The following is a 16,187-nucleotide window of genomic DNA, read 5'->3' as shown; positions in this document are numbered from 1 at the left end:
AGAGTTTCATCTAGTAATGAGAATGCTGTAAATAAAATGAGACAAAATCATGTTACAACAAAATGCAGAATTAAGATCTGAATAAAATATGCCTGAATGCAACCAGCAGTCAACCAGAATGACAAATTCTGTGCGGTTTCAAATTAAGAATTTTAATGGAGTGTTGAAGCTTAGATACAGAAATATAGTTGCAGACAGCCAAGGGTTCAGTTCCAAATGTCCAAGATTTCCAGGTAATGCCACCAATATCTAAGTTTCTAAGGCTGTAGTTGAGAAGACAAAGTTTGCGTAAAGCTTTTTTTTTTTGTCCTTTTTTTTTTTTTTGGTTTAAAAAGTTCCCAAAGTTCTTTTATCTTCAACATTTTATGTTCAAGTAATGTTTTACTTCAGGCGAATGTATTTCTTTGGTTTTTATCTTATTAGTACATTAAAAAAAATTGGGAATAATAATGTGAACACATTACAGTTGTTCCTTCTGACTATGCTTACTAGTCAGGTGAGAAGTCTGGAGTTTGTACACGTACAAATGGAGCACTTTGGAACGTGAGATCCATTCTTCTCACACACGTCACCGTAATTAGCTGTCAGTTTCACCATGGACATTTTCCATGTGCACTTTGAGGTAGTCATTTCTTGTAAACTTCTTGTGGCAAAGCTGGCATTCCGCCATCGGTCGATTGGGGTTGTGAGTCAGCTTGTGTCGGATCAGCATTTTCTTCAGGCTGAAGGACAGATCACAAACCTAAAGGCAGTGAAGACAAAAGAAGTCTTAAACTTCAAGCACATATAAAGCTCCTTGTGTTACATCACTGAGGCCACAGCCGCACATACCTGCAATACTTAATAAATGAGCTGGTCTTTGGAAGAATAACTCCTTCAGAAAGCACCTTAAAGATAATTACTCTGTCTGGTATCTTTCAGTGTTGTACATTAACAGTGGTACTACAGCCACAGAGGAAAAAAAAAAAAAAGAAAAACGGGAAAAAAAATACTCCATTTTCAAAATATGAACACACTGGGGTGTCACAGTTACAATCTGGGGGTTTTTTAAAACCTATTATTCTGTCTGGGATGCACCAAAAATTATGACAAAACATCACAAGCTTCTGTCAACTCAACCTCAAATGAGGTATTTCCTTCCTGACCTCCAGAATGACATCTGTGGGTTCAAACTGCTCGGTTACACGGAGGGAGGAAAAAAGAGGCTATGAACACTGCAAGAAAGGTTAATAATTATTACAGAGGAAACCTCATTGTTCCAGTCTTCCTCTGCCTGGCCAAGAAAACAGAAAACATCTTGCAAATGCAGGTTCAATTCCTCTGCTATATTATCTGGTGTGCTGCTTCCCTTCTTCCACTGTACTCCAAGCAGTCCAGTTCATTCTGCCATTTGAATAAATGGATAGAGGGATGAGGGACTCTGCCATGCTAAAACCATCACTTCTTATAAAAATTCCTGTACTGAAGCCAAAATGAAAGGTTAAGAACAAGTTCAGCCAAGAGAAATTAGAATGAAAAGTTAAGAATCTGTAGACAAGATATCAAGGCAATTGAAATTGTGCAGTTATATTGTCACATTTACCTTCCATCCAGGTACATATTGCACGCATGAATCTCCCAGAAAAAAAAATAATTTAGAAAGCATGCTCCTGATTTGAGAAATTAAATAGGCAAGAGTCATATAATTAAGTAAGAATGAACATCCATAGGCTTGCAACCTTAGAATTCCAGGTTCATTCCAGACAAAAATATCTTCTGTGCAGAGGAAACTCAAGCAACTCAGTACAAACCCTCTTTAGGAAAATGAAGTTTTTAATTTGTATTGGTATCAAACTAGAAATGAAAGAGCTGAATGATCACTGATTCCTTTTGAAACCAAGACAGACAAGTAGAGCTGACTATCCAAGTAAATAACCTTAACCTGCAGTATATGTATTTTATGCCAATTAATGCAAAACCATACAACGAATATAAAAAGGGCAATTGCCAGAGGCAAGTTTTGTACCCAAAATAATTTTTCCCCAGTCGAGCACTCTATGTGTTGTTGCAATGGAACATTTTTGAATTTATGACATGACGTAATACTGAGGACTTTTATACAGCAACTGTAACTCTCCAACTTTTTTCCCCTCAATGTATAATTACCTCTTTCAGACCCAAGCAACAGCCACCGTTTTGTTAAGCGACAGTGAACATCACGTACAGCAGCCACTGGTCAGGTCTTAATACTGCTTTTGCCAAATTCCATTTTTCTATTCCTCTTCCACCAGACACACAAAGTGAATCCATATCATTTATCTGATCATAATCATCATGCTTGCTCGTAAGTCTTGATATGTTAAAAGTATCATATTTGTAAACACAAACATATTTTTAAACATAAAGTATCATATATTTGTAAACACACATTGCTTGGAAGCCAGGAAGCCAATCAAGGATATACACAGCTACAAGATACATATATCTTCTGTGTATCTTACACGCACCTCTTCATTTTTAAAGTAAACAGCTTATAACACAGTCTTAAAGCACATTTTTTCATTTATAATGCTCATGCAACTAGTATAATGCATCCTGCTGTTCCTTCAAGGCTCTAGCATGTTCTACTACCTAACTTCTTCAGAAAGAGCATGGAATGCACAGGATGATTAAAGATGATACATCTCGTGCTGTGCTTATGCACAAAAGTTTTGGAGGTTTTTGTTTAGTTTTTTTGGTTGGTTGGGTTTTTTTTGGGGGGGGGGGTGTTTTAAGAGTTTGCTTCATATTTCAATTTTATAAGCAAGACTGACATTTTATAGATACAGAACTACGCTGCCAATGTGCACTTGAACTCTAATCAATCTCTTCAAAATGATCAAAGTTTTGATTGAGTAGGGAGGATGGTAAAGACTGACATTTGAAAGTAAGTGTAAGGTCAACTAAAGGCAGAGTGGAGGGAAATACTGTACTGGAAAGAAACCAGGACAGGCAGTACTTGACCTTTCTGCCCTCAAAGAAGAACCTGTTGTCTCTGAGGCAATTGAAGCTCAATTGGCCTTTCAGTAAAAAAATGGGCTGGCCTTAAGAGGACAGAAGTCTAATCTACTAGGAAAAAAACCACATTTTGTATTTCTGTGTTTCTGTTATTTTCACTTTCCTATGTGATATATATTAGAATTTTCACCTTAAAATGGGAATATTCAATTTTCACTGCTATCAGTGGGATGTGAAAGCTTTGAATCACTGACAGTAAGTTCTGAAAATGCTTCTGTTCACTGCTAAGACACAGAAATGGCCACATAAATAAATTGTAGCACCTTCATCAAACAGGGTACAAAGATTACTTTTACATGTAGCAAAATCCTGTACTGTAACCTGTGTTCCACATGCCTGAGAGAGGAGAGTGAGAAAGGAAGAGAAGAGATGGCTTTCATTTCTGATTCTGGAAGAAAATTCTATTTAATGCAAAAATGCAGTCTCAAAAAATTGGTATGTAATAGTTTCTATTGGGTGGGGAAGAGGTGTGTTGTGAAGCCTATTCTTGAGCCCATAAAAAACACATTATTTTTCGATAGCAAAAGTTTTCTTCAGTTCTTTGGCACTGAAGGCAATTCCTGTTTGTAAATGCTAATGGTACTAAGAAAGATAGAAAATCCTGACAGCAAATGTTAATATGTTGTTTAGAAGAAAGAGCTGAATATTTTCTATGACTGTTTCTAACGCCAGGTAGGAAACAAGACCAAACCCCTCAAGTCTCTTAAGACCTTTGTCTTTCAGTGAGACTTCACATACGATTACATTTATGAACATGCTAAACTTTGAAAACACAGCCTGGTTTTCACCTTTAAAGAATTCTTAGTAGGTCTGGGCATTGGCCTTCCAGACTTTTCCAATTAATTTAATGAGGAAGGGTATGCCAATAGTAAGCCTTCACCCCTTAAAACATGCAATGGAAATGTGGAAAAAAAAAAAAAAAAAAAACCAGAAAATAGTAACAAAAAATATTATGAACATGGGAAGTAGTCATCCAAAGTGTTGGAAAGACAAACAACTTCAGAGAAGTTGACTAAGGAGGAATATGGCACATGTAGAAAGAGCAATGAATGGAACAGTTATTAACCCTTTCTGTTAATGAAAGAACTGAAAGACAGTTATTGAAATTCCATCACAGTAATGTGACACACTGTCCCCTCCCCAAAGCCTCCTTCCACAGTTAAGAATTTGCAGAAGTTGTTGCCATAAATTACCACTCGAGTCATTATAAGAAGAAGAATGAGAACATCTACAGCTATCTCTAGCAGGATAAAAAACTGCAGGTGAGAATATTTGAGTGGAAAAAGCAATTTTTAATACCGGGGAGCCAACAATAAATGTCTCCCATCGGTACTTCTTCTGTAACTGTCCACTACTGGTTTTCCTGTAACTTCTGCTGAAACCTCTGGTAACATGCATTGTGCGAGACAGCTCTGCAGGAATAGTTTGCTCTGGGTGACATTTACTATGTCTCCAGCACCAACAGAAGTGGAGCCCAGATGAAATAAGGAGTAACTATTGAAAACAAAACTTTCACAACTCTCCAAGTCTGCATTAAGCAGCAGTCTATGGTAGGCAACTGGGCAACTGAAGAATGTATGAATGAATAATAGTCAGCTGCTGTTTATGTCCAAACCCTGAAAAATCAGCAATCTCTGCAATGTGTAGCTGGCATAAGACTAGGGCTGGAGAATAATTTTGGTGAAACATGGCAGTAATTTAAAGTATTAAAAAAATAAACAAACAAATAAAAAAAAACCAAACAAACAAAAAACCCCAACCAACTCCGGTAAATGAGAGCACATAAAAATTCTCAGAGAAGGACTAAGACTGAATACAGATTACAGTGGCTTCTAGGAATACTATGATTTGGGAAAATACAGCTCTAATTAATGAGGAAAATGGAAGGAATAGTTGAAGCAGGAAAGCATGTTTTCATATAGCTCCTATTTTCGATTGAAGAAAGAAAAAAGAATAAACATAACCACCACCCCAATCTGGTCTGAAAAAGCACAGTGTGAATCCAAGACCAGTGAATCTTGGATCCACACTGTGGGAAAAACTGCGTTTTTGCAATTGCAAGCTAGCCAGCAGCTGATAAACAGGATAGAAATCTGCAAGCTGAAAAAGTTATTGACAATGATTTAGAATAATAGCAATCCTCAAGGTACTATCTAGGGCCAGGCTGAGATTATCCCAAAATATTATAGCAAATCTCCTGATTGTAGACACCAGCAAAATATTGTAGCTGGATTTTTTGATTAAATTGATACATGTATTCTCAATGAAATATCACCAGATTATTTATTAAAAGCCATATCAATTAACAGACCCTTGTGACTTTCATTCCAAGTGGTTATTCTAATTTTGCATCTGATTTTATGAATTTGTAAACAAATGTTCAACTGTTCAGACTGAGCCATCTAGGATGTAACAGAAAGCTGTTGGTTCCTTGTGATTACCTCATTAAGAGCTAGTATCACAAACCAAAGCATCTATACTAATTCTATACCCTATTCTGATGCCCTTCTCTAAATCCTCAAGCAACAACTTAAATTCTGGCATTTGGTAATTCTGAAAGACACTCTTTTCCAATAGTTTCTTCACATTCAGCCTCCCCATCTACCTTCCAAAAGCTGCAAGGTATGCTGTACACAGGATGGGGTATGCCAAATGAAAGGTACTTGACAGTGATCTATGAACTGTAATATGATATGGTGCATTTCAGCACTGCAAGCATCTGGAGCATCAGTGATTTCTTCATTGAACAATAAAAAACCACAACGAGCAGACACTGAAAATATCAGACCAGACTTCACTAAACAGAAATTGGAAATTCTGAATTCACATTTGTGTCGTTCAACAACATCAGATGCATTCAGATTCCATATAACGAATTAAATATCTTCTCCTGTATAAGCTAATCCCCAACTATCAACCTGTCACACCATTTATATGGGAACCCAACCAGCACGAATTTGTAACTTGCAACATCCAAATTGCATTAATAATGGTGAAAATAACTCTTAAGGGATCCAAAACCATAAAATAAAAGGGTGTGCAACACTCTTGGCAGCTGAAGACGGTACATAAGATTCCCTGAATGGTCTTTCATTAGTTAGGCAATCAAAGACCATATGAAGTGTAATGCCACAGCCAAGAGGTGCAAGGCCATAGTCTCACTGCAATTAAGTCCTGCTGCCGCACTGGAGTCAAGAAGACAAAGGGATAGATCAACTCACATCACACTGAAACGGCTTCTCTCCGGTGTGGGTTCTCATGTGCTCATCTAGGCCTCGCTTTTGACTGAAAGCCTTGTTACACTCTGAACATTGGTACGGCTTTTCCTGTATGAAATGACAACAGTGAGTGAAAGTGAGTGAAAGTGAGTCAACGCAGAACCCGAGTCGTTAAAGGAGTGGAATTCCATGCTGGATGGTGCAAGTTTTATATTCTCTCTAAGGGATTACAGTCAGTGAAAACAACAGAAAACGACTTTCAAATGATTAAGTGAAAGCTGGGAAAGCTGTGGCCTGACAGTTTCCACTTCAACACCCACTTGTGAATTAATTATCTGTTCCAGTCTTTCAAGCCCAGCCATTCTGGGAGTCTGCTTTTTGTAATGTGAAAGGTACAGAAACATTAAATTCCAAGGTACTTTCCTTTATCCTCCACAAAAGCTTAAAGCATGAAGACAAGTAAGATGTTTATAAAAACTTCAGGTTTTTTAGCAGGTTTCCAAGCAGGGGAAGAGGTGAGGAGAAGAAGAGGGGGTACAAGGAAAGTCTGTGGTAGAGAAAAAACTTATTTTGAAAAGTGGTGACAGAAGGTTAATCACATATTCATTGCTGAATCTCAAAAGAAGTGCAGATGGCAACCAAGCCATCTGTATTTTTATTAGAAGTATTGGTTAGCAGCTACTGTAACACATGATGTTATAAAAGTTGCAAGCTCACTGACCTCAAATAAATAGTTAGATACGTATGGAAAACCACTTATATAAAGATTTTCTTCTTTAAAGTTCTTCCTTAATTTAGAAACTTACATAAGGTGTAATTCCTCTTTTATTCCATTAAATTTACAAAAGAACTGTATGGAAAAACAACATTTAAATAAATCAATTAAATGTAAAAGTTAGTATTATGGCACTGCACATTGCCTTGCCTCATTGAAATTTTGATGCTCTAGAGGCACCTTTATTATATTTCTTTCACTCTCATTCTACTACTTTACTGCGGTCCCTCATTCTGTATTGCTTAAGTTGTAAAAAAAAAATATTTTAGGCAAAGTAAACATTTTTTGCTGAATTAAATTGCAAACAAAGACTGAATATCAATAGGCAATAAAAATGCTAAGTCTATGAATTAAGAAATAATAGGCAATAATCTTAATGGTCTTTTGAGAGATAACGTGGGATCCAAGGTTAAGTAAGGAGGAACAGCTCCGCTTATACGTTGAAGCTACGAACTTAAGAAAATCTCTGGTTACCGAATTCCTACTCACAATATGTAGGGGACAATCAGGTCTCCATATATTGCTGAAGCCTGCCAGGCACTCTGGAAAAACTGCAGACATAATACAATGGACTAGAAATCAGTGTTGTTCTGGGTACATCCCAAGCTCTCTCTTTAGGGCAGCTCTTTGCAGGTCCAGAGATTTCAGCAGGGGTAAAGGCTAGGTCTTAGTATTGGAGCACCCACCCATGAGGTTTCTAGAAAATGCAGTGTCATAGACAGAAACATCTCAACTTGTAGTAGCAGGAATCCTCTAACTCACCAAAACCAGGTCATAGCTGTGTACACAGGGAAAAGCATTTCTCCAGTAGTTTCAATTTCAGATATGAGCAAATCATGAGATAAAATACATTTCAGTATGATGTAAGACAAATCTTCCTACTGACACAGGCCAAGAACACAGTGCCTAGCTGCACATAATCAAACTGGACCATAGAGGAGCCACTAAGGAGCTTTTCTGTGCAAGATTCTCCTTACACATGTTTATCATCTTTATGTTTTTCCATCGTTATCTTAATTTTGTAATTCCCACAATTCTTCAGTATACAGTAAAACATAATAAATTACCTAAAAAAGATCTGAGCTGATCTTAAAAAAAAAAAAAAAAATCATCATCTAGACCAAAACCTTCATGTACTGGAGAATTTTGCTAGACTAACTAAAGACTTCATGGAGCAGGTCTGTAATTTTTAAGGAAACGTGCAAATAAGTCAGGTGAAAAGCAGGTTCCTGCAACACACCCTTAACTGCTTTTGCATTGTGGTTAACATAAACCACATTTCCTGCGAATTCTCTGAAAACAGCCTTTCTCTGTGTAGGTTGTTCCACAGAAATTGGAAAGTAAAGTATATGATGTATACATCTTAAACACCTGTGAAAACATTCATTATTGCAAACTGTACCAGGTGTACTTGCTCATTTTTTATCATCTTGTTCTTCAGGTATTTGAAGAGTTAACTTGATTATGACTATCGTATGCATTTCAGAGTAAAATGGACTTCAGGATACCCTTTTGGAGAAGAAGCCATTATAAACTGTGGGAAGCTGAAGTCACAAATCTGGGCTGTAATATCATCCCCAAGGTTATGTTTGGCTATTTGTATTATTCTCTATGGCAAAAAAGGGTATATCTAACCATCCCCTTGGCATTTGTATTCAAATTCGCATATGCAGTGCATGAAACTCATCCAAAGCTGTCTTTGATCTAATTTTAGATTCCCTACATCTGTATATTCCAATGACTTCAGCAGACACAATTCTGATTCACACCAGCCCCTTCTCTCCTAAGCTAAGCTGCTCTTCATTCACATCTGTGTCCATTTCAGTAAAATCGGTAGTGTTGTCCAGACCAAAACTTGGCCCTAAGGTTTTCTCCAGAGAAAAAGGTTGGGGGGTTTTGTTGGTTTCAAAGAAGACATCACTCTCTGAGACTAATTGCTTCAAAACAAAACATTCTGTGCTTTTCCTTTTCTTTCTCCCCCTCATATCAAATTTCCTTTGCACAATACTTGGAGAAGGCAACATTTCTAACACAGAAAAGATGATGTTGGCTTGGCATAACCACCACTGCTCTAAACGTGAACAGAAAAAATAAAATAGATAAAAACCACAGCAATAAATCTGAAAGAAAGTTATTGCCACCACAAAAGGACAATAGGGACCAACGATGAGATTAGAACAAAACTGGACAAATTTAAAACATCAAGCAAAGGGGAAAACCTGCTAACTGTCAACAAAACAGGAGGTCATTGGGAAGATCATATAAGTCTGACTTCAGAGGAGTTAGCAACTGCTAGTACTATAAATCTACCCTCTACTCAAAAAGCATCTGCCAGGCCATGACTACGGTGGCAGCAAAGCCAGAGGATTACATGTGTTTTCTTTTATCGATGATATAAATGAGGAAGAGAGCAGGGAGAGCAAGGGAGACAGGATGTAGCTGATAATGCAGTGATTTTTTTTTTTAAGTATACCAGGTATAAATAGAAATATATAGAGTAGGATTTATAACCTTCCTGCCTCTAAGCAAAGAAAGGCCAAGGAGAGCCCAAATGGGACTTCATATTCTGGAAGGTGCTTTCCTGTAAGACTGGTACGCTAACTTAGAAGCTCTCATCTCTGATGATTTTCACTTCACAGTGTTAAAACTGAGAGGAATTCAACATTTTAACAACTATGACAAATAAAACAGTGCCTGCAATACATGCTTCATCTGTCTGTCGATAGCTGAATCACAAATGACTACCTTGGAGTCTGCGCAAATTGTCCTTCGCATTAGGAAGACACCAGAACACAACCAATTCCCAAGGCCATTTGACATCACCTTTAACAGACTGATAGAACATGTGTACAAAGTATATCACAACCACGGCAGATGGAAATACTCGAATGCAGAATATTTTAACTGTTAACTGCTGCTGTATTTGACTGTATCTCCCCACAAGAGATATGAATACGATATGTATTTTTTTCTGTAAACCTGGTAAAATTGATTACACAAGTAAAAGACGAACAACTTTGGTAGGAGTACCTCCAAGTAACTTCTAAAATCTGAATTTAGAACTATTACACGAGCTCAACAGCAAGAAAAACAATCTAGACACTATTATTTCTACATGCTGAAAACTGAAAAAAAAAAAAAAAAGTAGTAAAAACGTTCTTTTGAAAAAAATCGGCAAGAATGGAAAAATCTGGCCTAGAATTAACAAACATGACCTGACAGACAACATTAAAATATACTAGTCAGGCTTGCAGCTACAAAGAACTGACCTCTCAAACACGATCCTGGAAATCCTATAGCTTTGCCAAGCTGAAAATGCAGAAAAGCCAGTCGTGTTATCTGCTTGCAAACAAGGAGGACAGTTACAAATACAGACTCCAGGAAGCATTATCTAAAGGGCACCTTAGGCATTGAGGGAACGATGCTAAGTTTAAGACACCTGTGTATTCCACAGAAACCTCTTTTGTGTGTGTTTTAAACTTTTTCCTAATACCAGTAAGATTTTGCCTCAGTTGTTACTAATTATTAATGTTGATGTGTCCCTCAAACCGCAGTCGGGAGCTCTTCAGCCAGTTGTACATGGCATGTATCAAAGACAGTGACCAGAACAGGTATCATCCTGTCAAAAAAAACACCTGAATGTGAACTGAAGGTTCAGGGCTCTGACAGAGCCTGAAAAGCATGATCTTAGGGGCCTGGAAAGAGTCCAGCCAGAGGCAGCCTAACACAGGGTTCATGATGCATACCCATAAGCAACCTGCAACCTTCACTGCAGCCTCACTAACAGCAAACTTCTACCAAAAGTTAAGCAGAACAGCGATGAACAAGTACGGAAGCCCTGGAGAATCAGAAGGACCTTTTTGCTTGGTCCAGAAACACCCCACAGATCGTGTCAGACCATGCTGATGGCCAGGCCAAGCAAGTTGTTCTTTACAAGAAAACCTGTTAGACAGTAGCTGTGGTAACAGACCTTCAAGCCTCAGCAAATTCCAGTGTCCATGCACAGGACTTTTCTATATTTAAGAAGAGTGATGGGTAGTTTCACCAGCAATGAAGTGGTGACATGCAAGTATTACTCAACTCTCTTTAAAAGACCAGCTTTCAACTTAATCAAAGGGCTGGGAATTGAGGTATAGTGCAGTAAGACAGACAGTAAAGTGCCTACTGAAACAAGGGTGGCTTATGATGTTTAGTTACATTTCAGCCCTAAAAGAAAAAAAAAAAAAAACAACAAAAAATCCACTAAGCTGATTAACCAGTGATACTTTCTGCTAGGTCATCACCACTAGCAACACATCCCCCATTGAGAAGAGAGGCTAAGTCACTTAAGATCACAGATGGTGCGAGTTAATGGAGTCCAGTTTTGTATTTAAGTGTGAAAAACATGCAAGAACTAACAAGATGCTCTCTTAGTAAGTGGAAGGTTTTTGGAAGTTAGAGCAAATGGTTCACCCACAGAGAGAGGCCTACTTAAACTATCAGCCTTGCATTAAATTACTAAAGAAATGTTGACACAGGAAGTCAAAGGCTGATTGAAAATTTACAACTCTACAGAAGTAGTAGGTATTTGAATCTTCTAATGATTAAAACCCAATAAACAACTACAAGTACACATTTCTTCAGTCGAGAAGTAAGATCCTTTAAAAAAATAACTGGAGTAGGCACAGAAACTGTCCTGTTGAAACAACTGTCAAAGAATTTTGGCAAATTTAAACAAAAACATCACTTTCATTAGAAGTTTGTTAGAAAAGTTCTCAATTAATTCAGATTTTGGGGTTTTAAAAAAAACCTGAAATTCTTACAATAAACTTGTAATAAAACACCCATGCATTTTCACTGAAGTGCCGTCTGGAAGAAAAAAAGGTATATTTCTTCAAAAGCTCCAGTATATGCAATTAGTTGCACTTTATTTTACCATTAACTTCCCAATTTCCACAGTCATTCTGCCTGTTTGCTACCTACAATCTGAAAAGATTTGTTTGATTGGTTTTTTTAAACTGCTGAAGTAATTTCTGCTCCTAAGATTTAGTGAAGGAAGTTTTATTTAATCAGCCGTGATGAAAATTCAATAGATGTTGATCTGCTCTTGGAAAAAAGGACAGTATCAATATATTAAAAAAATATGTTTTCACTCTATGAGGGAAAGATGATGATCTTCATCATCTTATACAAAAAAAAGAGTGTGAAAATAGAGGTGCAGTGGGATTCAAACCTTTCACATTCTGTATACAAGCACAGATTCCACAGGCAAGGAAACCACAGCACTGGCAAAGTCATCATCCTCAGACAGATGTTTGGTAACTCACTCATGTCTCACCAATAGGGAAATATAGAGAAAATCTAATATTGAAAAAAATTCAAAATTCCATCAACACCTCATATTATTTCATTACACACTGTCATGTGCATAGAAGACTATATTTAATACCCAGTGTAATAATTTTTTTTTTTTTTTGGCACTAGCATGGTATGCTGTTTCTAGAACACATGACCTTTTTTTAAACTTTCTTAGGCCCAAATATTTCCTACGATATACAGAAGAAGTGAAATTATGTCACAATTTGTTTTAACATTCTTCTGCACTAAAAAAAGAATAGAGGGGCTTGCGCGAAGTTCCAAATGAGTGCCTTAGAAAGCCTGTTTAACTCAGGACCTGGATGAGAACAGTTTTCTTGTATGGTCCAACAGCAAGCTGAAACACTGACTTGAAGAGAAAACCTCAGCAGGAGGCTGCCTATCTTCCATACTTATCACGACTTATACCTATTCCCATGAAATTCATAAATAAAACTCAAAACTAACTCAAGGTTGGCTAACTCTTGCACATACTATATCAGGCCTTGAGTCCCCAGTGTCTAAGGATATCTTTAGACTGAAGTCACTTACGGGACTGCAGCCCATGCAAACATATTCATAAAAGCTTCAGATTAACACTCTCGGCCACCACTAACAAATTAACTATGAGATTAAGGAGTTCAAGAGTTGACTTCAAAACATGTCCAATACTCAGGCCACGAGATCACACCAATCCTTGCAATTTTGAGGCTACACTGCTAACGGCATGTAAGCTGTCCAGCTTTAAATGAACAAGAAAGAATAGGAGACTAAGCTTCCTCAATCATACTGTGAGTGCTGGTAGCTTAAGTGCCAAGAAGCCACATAACATCAACTGCAATCTACTGACCAGTCCACGCAACGTGTGTGTGTGTATAAATATATATATACACACATATACATATATATATACACACATATATATATTAAAAAAAAAATGTACACACACTGGCCAAGCATTTCAACTGTGGACAAATAAAGGTAGTTGCAGAGTTGCAAAGATACGTTTATCACTTAATTTGCTCTATTTCTTACAGTATACTCTCTGAACACTAGGTGCCTTTTCAAACATAAAGATTAATGCATTTTTAAATAGTAGGCATTTATGCATGAAACAAAGAAATGTACCTACTAATACATCTAATTTCCATAATTTTAAATATTACCTCAGAAATGTACAATTTGAGCATTACAGCCAGCAGACTTCCAACCACCAGAAATGAGATTTTTAAACAAGCTATAAAAATTACATGTATCTTATATCTTCAAAGTATAAATATTAAATATTCAAACCAAGTGATGAAAAACCCTTTGCAAATGGCTTCCACTCTCTTTTCCATCACTGCCATGTATCTAACTGAAACAAACTGTAATAAAACTACCATTTTTGAAAGTAATGTAAATATCAATTTGACAACAACCTATCAATGATCATATTTCCGAACATTAGCAATTATATTGCAGTGACATACAATAATTTCTCTACATGTTTAAGCTCAAACTATGCAATATTATGTAAAGCACTGAATAAAGCATTAGGAAAGAGCTGAAGTTTACTGTACTGCGAAGGCTGGAAGTATGTGTGTATTTCCTCAAAGCTGATAGGGTCTGTAAATTCATTTCATCAAGAACTTCAATGAGTTCCTCATTTATGTTTTCTTAGGCTGTTATATTTCTTCTTCTTAAGAAAAAAAAAAAAAGGAAAGTGAAAATACCCCACCAAACCATAAACCAAACCCGTCAGCCTTCATAGAAACAAATCAGTACTCAGGTGACATTTTAATATTAGGTCTTTGCTATTTTCTTCTTACATTGTCAGTAGGAGTTTTGGCTTACCTTCTCTGCTTACTCCAGAGTCTGAGCTGCCACCTGTGGCCACCCAGGTTGTACTCAGTTTAGCAGCTGACAGACTTTAATCAACTTTCTACAATGATTTTTCCAGCAGCCTTCCCTGATCCACAAGATCAGGTTTGGCATTTAATCCCACTGGTAAAATATATCTAGATTTAATCTCTACAATGGCATTTTCCTTGTTGAATGCCATATTATTACTTTTAAGCTACTTCACAATTTTTCTGGCCAAAAGACCAGAATCTTTTTTTCCAAGATATTTACAAGAATAGTCCTTGAGGAAGGGTACTATGGTTGTTTATTTCCACATTGCTAGGTTTAGCTGATAGAAAACCACCTTCTGGATTTATAGACCTTGTTCTTTATTCTTTGAATAATTATTTTGCACACAAGAATAAATTTCAAAATAAAATGTGTGTGAAGGAAAAGGTAAGAAAAGGAATAGCCAACATCCTTACAATCTTTTGTCTTGAAAAGTCAACACATTGGATGCCTGAAGAGAAACATTTCAGGTGTGACTTCCTGGCTTTTCTTGGTCTTAGTACTCAAACATTGGCAAACACACTACAATTTTATTTCCTAATCTTTATTTTTGTCTTTATTTAACTGGCCTAGGCTCACAGAACAAGTTATAGTGAAATAGTATCATGCTGAGGAGTTTCAAGCTATTTCTGCACAGGTATAATCTTTCTTCACTGGAAAAGTTTTTACAAACTTCTATCAATCCAGAAGGTTTAATGCATTCCAGGGAATGCTGTTTTGCATTCAGTCCATAGGACCAGACTACACACAATAGCAGTAAAATCCTTGAAACACATACAAGATAAACATCAAATGCTCAGCACCAACTGTTTCTCTTTACCTACCTACTACTGCATTGTACTACACGTTAACATACACATAGTCTCTGATTTCCAGAATGAAGAATTAGACCATGACTACCCTGAGCACCAGAGGTATAACTGCATGCATTCACTCCAAAAAAAGACTTACACATGAATAGATCAGAATTTTCAGTTCAGCTTATATTCCTCTTGGTTGAAGATTTGAAATGCTCAAAGCTGGAAATTCAACTGTCGGTACTACACAAAGATATGTTAGGCTATCAACCTTGTAAAGCAAATCATCTTCATATCCATAACTCAACCACCTCTACAAAACAGAGTAAAGACAGAATACGACTAAATGAGCAAGAGTACTGGAGAATTCCCACCTTTTCTTCCAGCAAGTAGCATGTACCTACTCGAGAATGAAATGGTGGGAAAGAGGAAAGGAGAGAACACCTCAGGCAGTAACGACAGACCTGCCTGGTCTTAAAGTACACGGCAGAAAGCGTCAAGAGTTCTGCATCTCAGCGCACAGATTTCAGCTTTGCTAGCATCCCTGTGTTCAGAGAAACCTCAAGGCAGGTGATCTTGATATTACAAGACTACTATATAACCTCCATACTAAACAACTGTTTTCTCTACTAAAACATGTTTTTTTGATTGTTTCCTGGATGCTTTTCTAGATTTTTTTTTTTTCTCTCAACACACCAAGTTAAAAAGCATGCATAAACAATATCAAACACAACAGGATCAATTATTTCAGTTTTTCAGTGTCTCTTAATGAGATCCTGAATGTCAACCACTACATTCATGGCAAGCATCAACCTAATACAAACGTTAAATAAATCTTCATATTCCTGCCAAGCACACTATTGCTTTTGGAAATAATGGTCTTTTTTCAATTTACCTCTCAGTACTTTATCTCTCCCTCTTCCTTCTTATTCCTTCCAAATACCCAAACTCCCCTCACCACTCAAGTTCTATTCCACTTATGTCTGAATCACACCACCTAAAATACATATTTATTCCCTTATACCTCTACTAATATTTACTCATCTGAACAAACTACAGCTTATTATTCTACAGTACTGCATGGATAATGCTCTGCAGAAGAACAAACTCAGCATAACCACTCCTTCTGACTTT

The 16,187-nt window shown here is 36.9% G+C and overlaps 1 protein-coding gene across 5 annotated transcripts in view; it reads right to left on the bottom strand.

The window, feature by feature from the left end:
• Positions 1–577: 577 nt before the first annotated feature.
• The window catches only part of PRDM5 (PR/SET domain 5), an 85,855-nt gene continuing 70,245 nt past the window's right edge, over positions 578–16,187 (bottom strand). For 4 of the 5 annotated variants that reach the window (XM_086464217.1, XM_086464218.1, XM_086464219.1 and 1 more), the window contains 2 exons: positions 6,258–6,362; positions 578–742 (listed from right to left, as the gene is read on the bottom strand). In XM_086464217.1, coding sequence (XP_086320343.1) covers positions 578–742; positions 6,258–6,362 — 270 coding nt within the window. The remainder of the gene's footprint in view (positions 743–6,257; positions 6,363–16,187) is intronic. The other variant, XM_086464220.1, reaches the window with a different exon arrangement.

Source organism: Leptosomus discolor, chromosome 4, assembly GCF_034619465.1.
Source record: "Leptosomus discolor isolate bLepDis1 chromosome 4, bLepDis1.hap2, whole genome shotgun sequence".
Classification (NCBI taxonomy): Eukaryota; Metazoa; Chordata; class Aves; order Leptosomiformes; family Leptosomidae; genus Leptosomus; species Leptosomus discolor.
The sequence above is the reverse complement of the archived record's forward strand: the minus strand, read 5'-3'. Positions and strand labels throughout refer to the sequence as shown.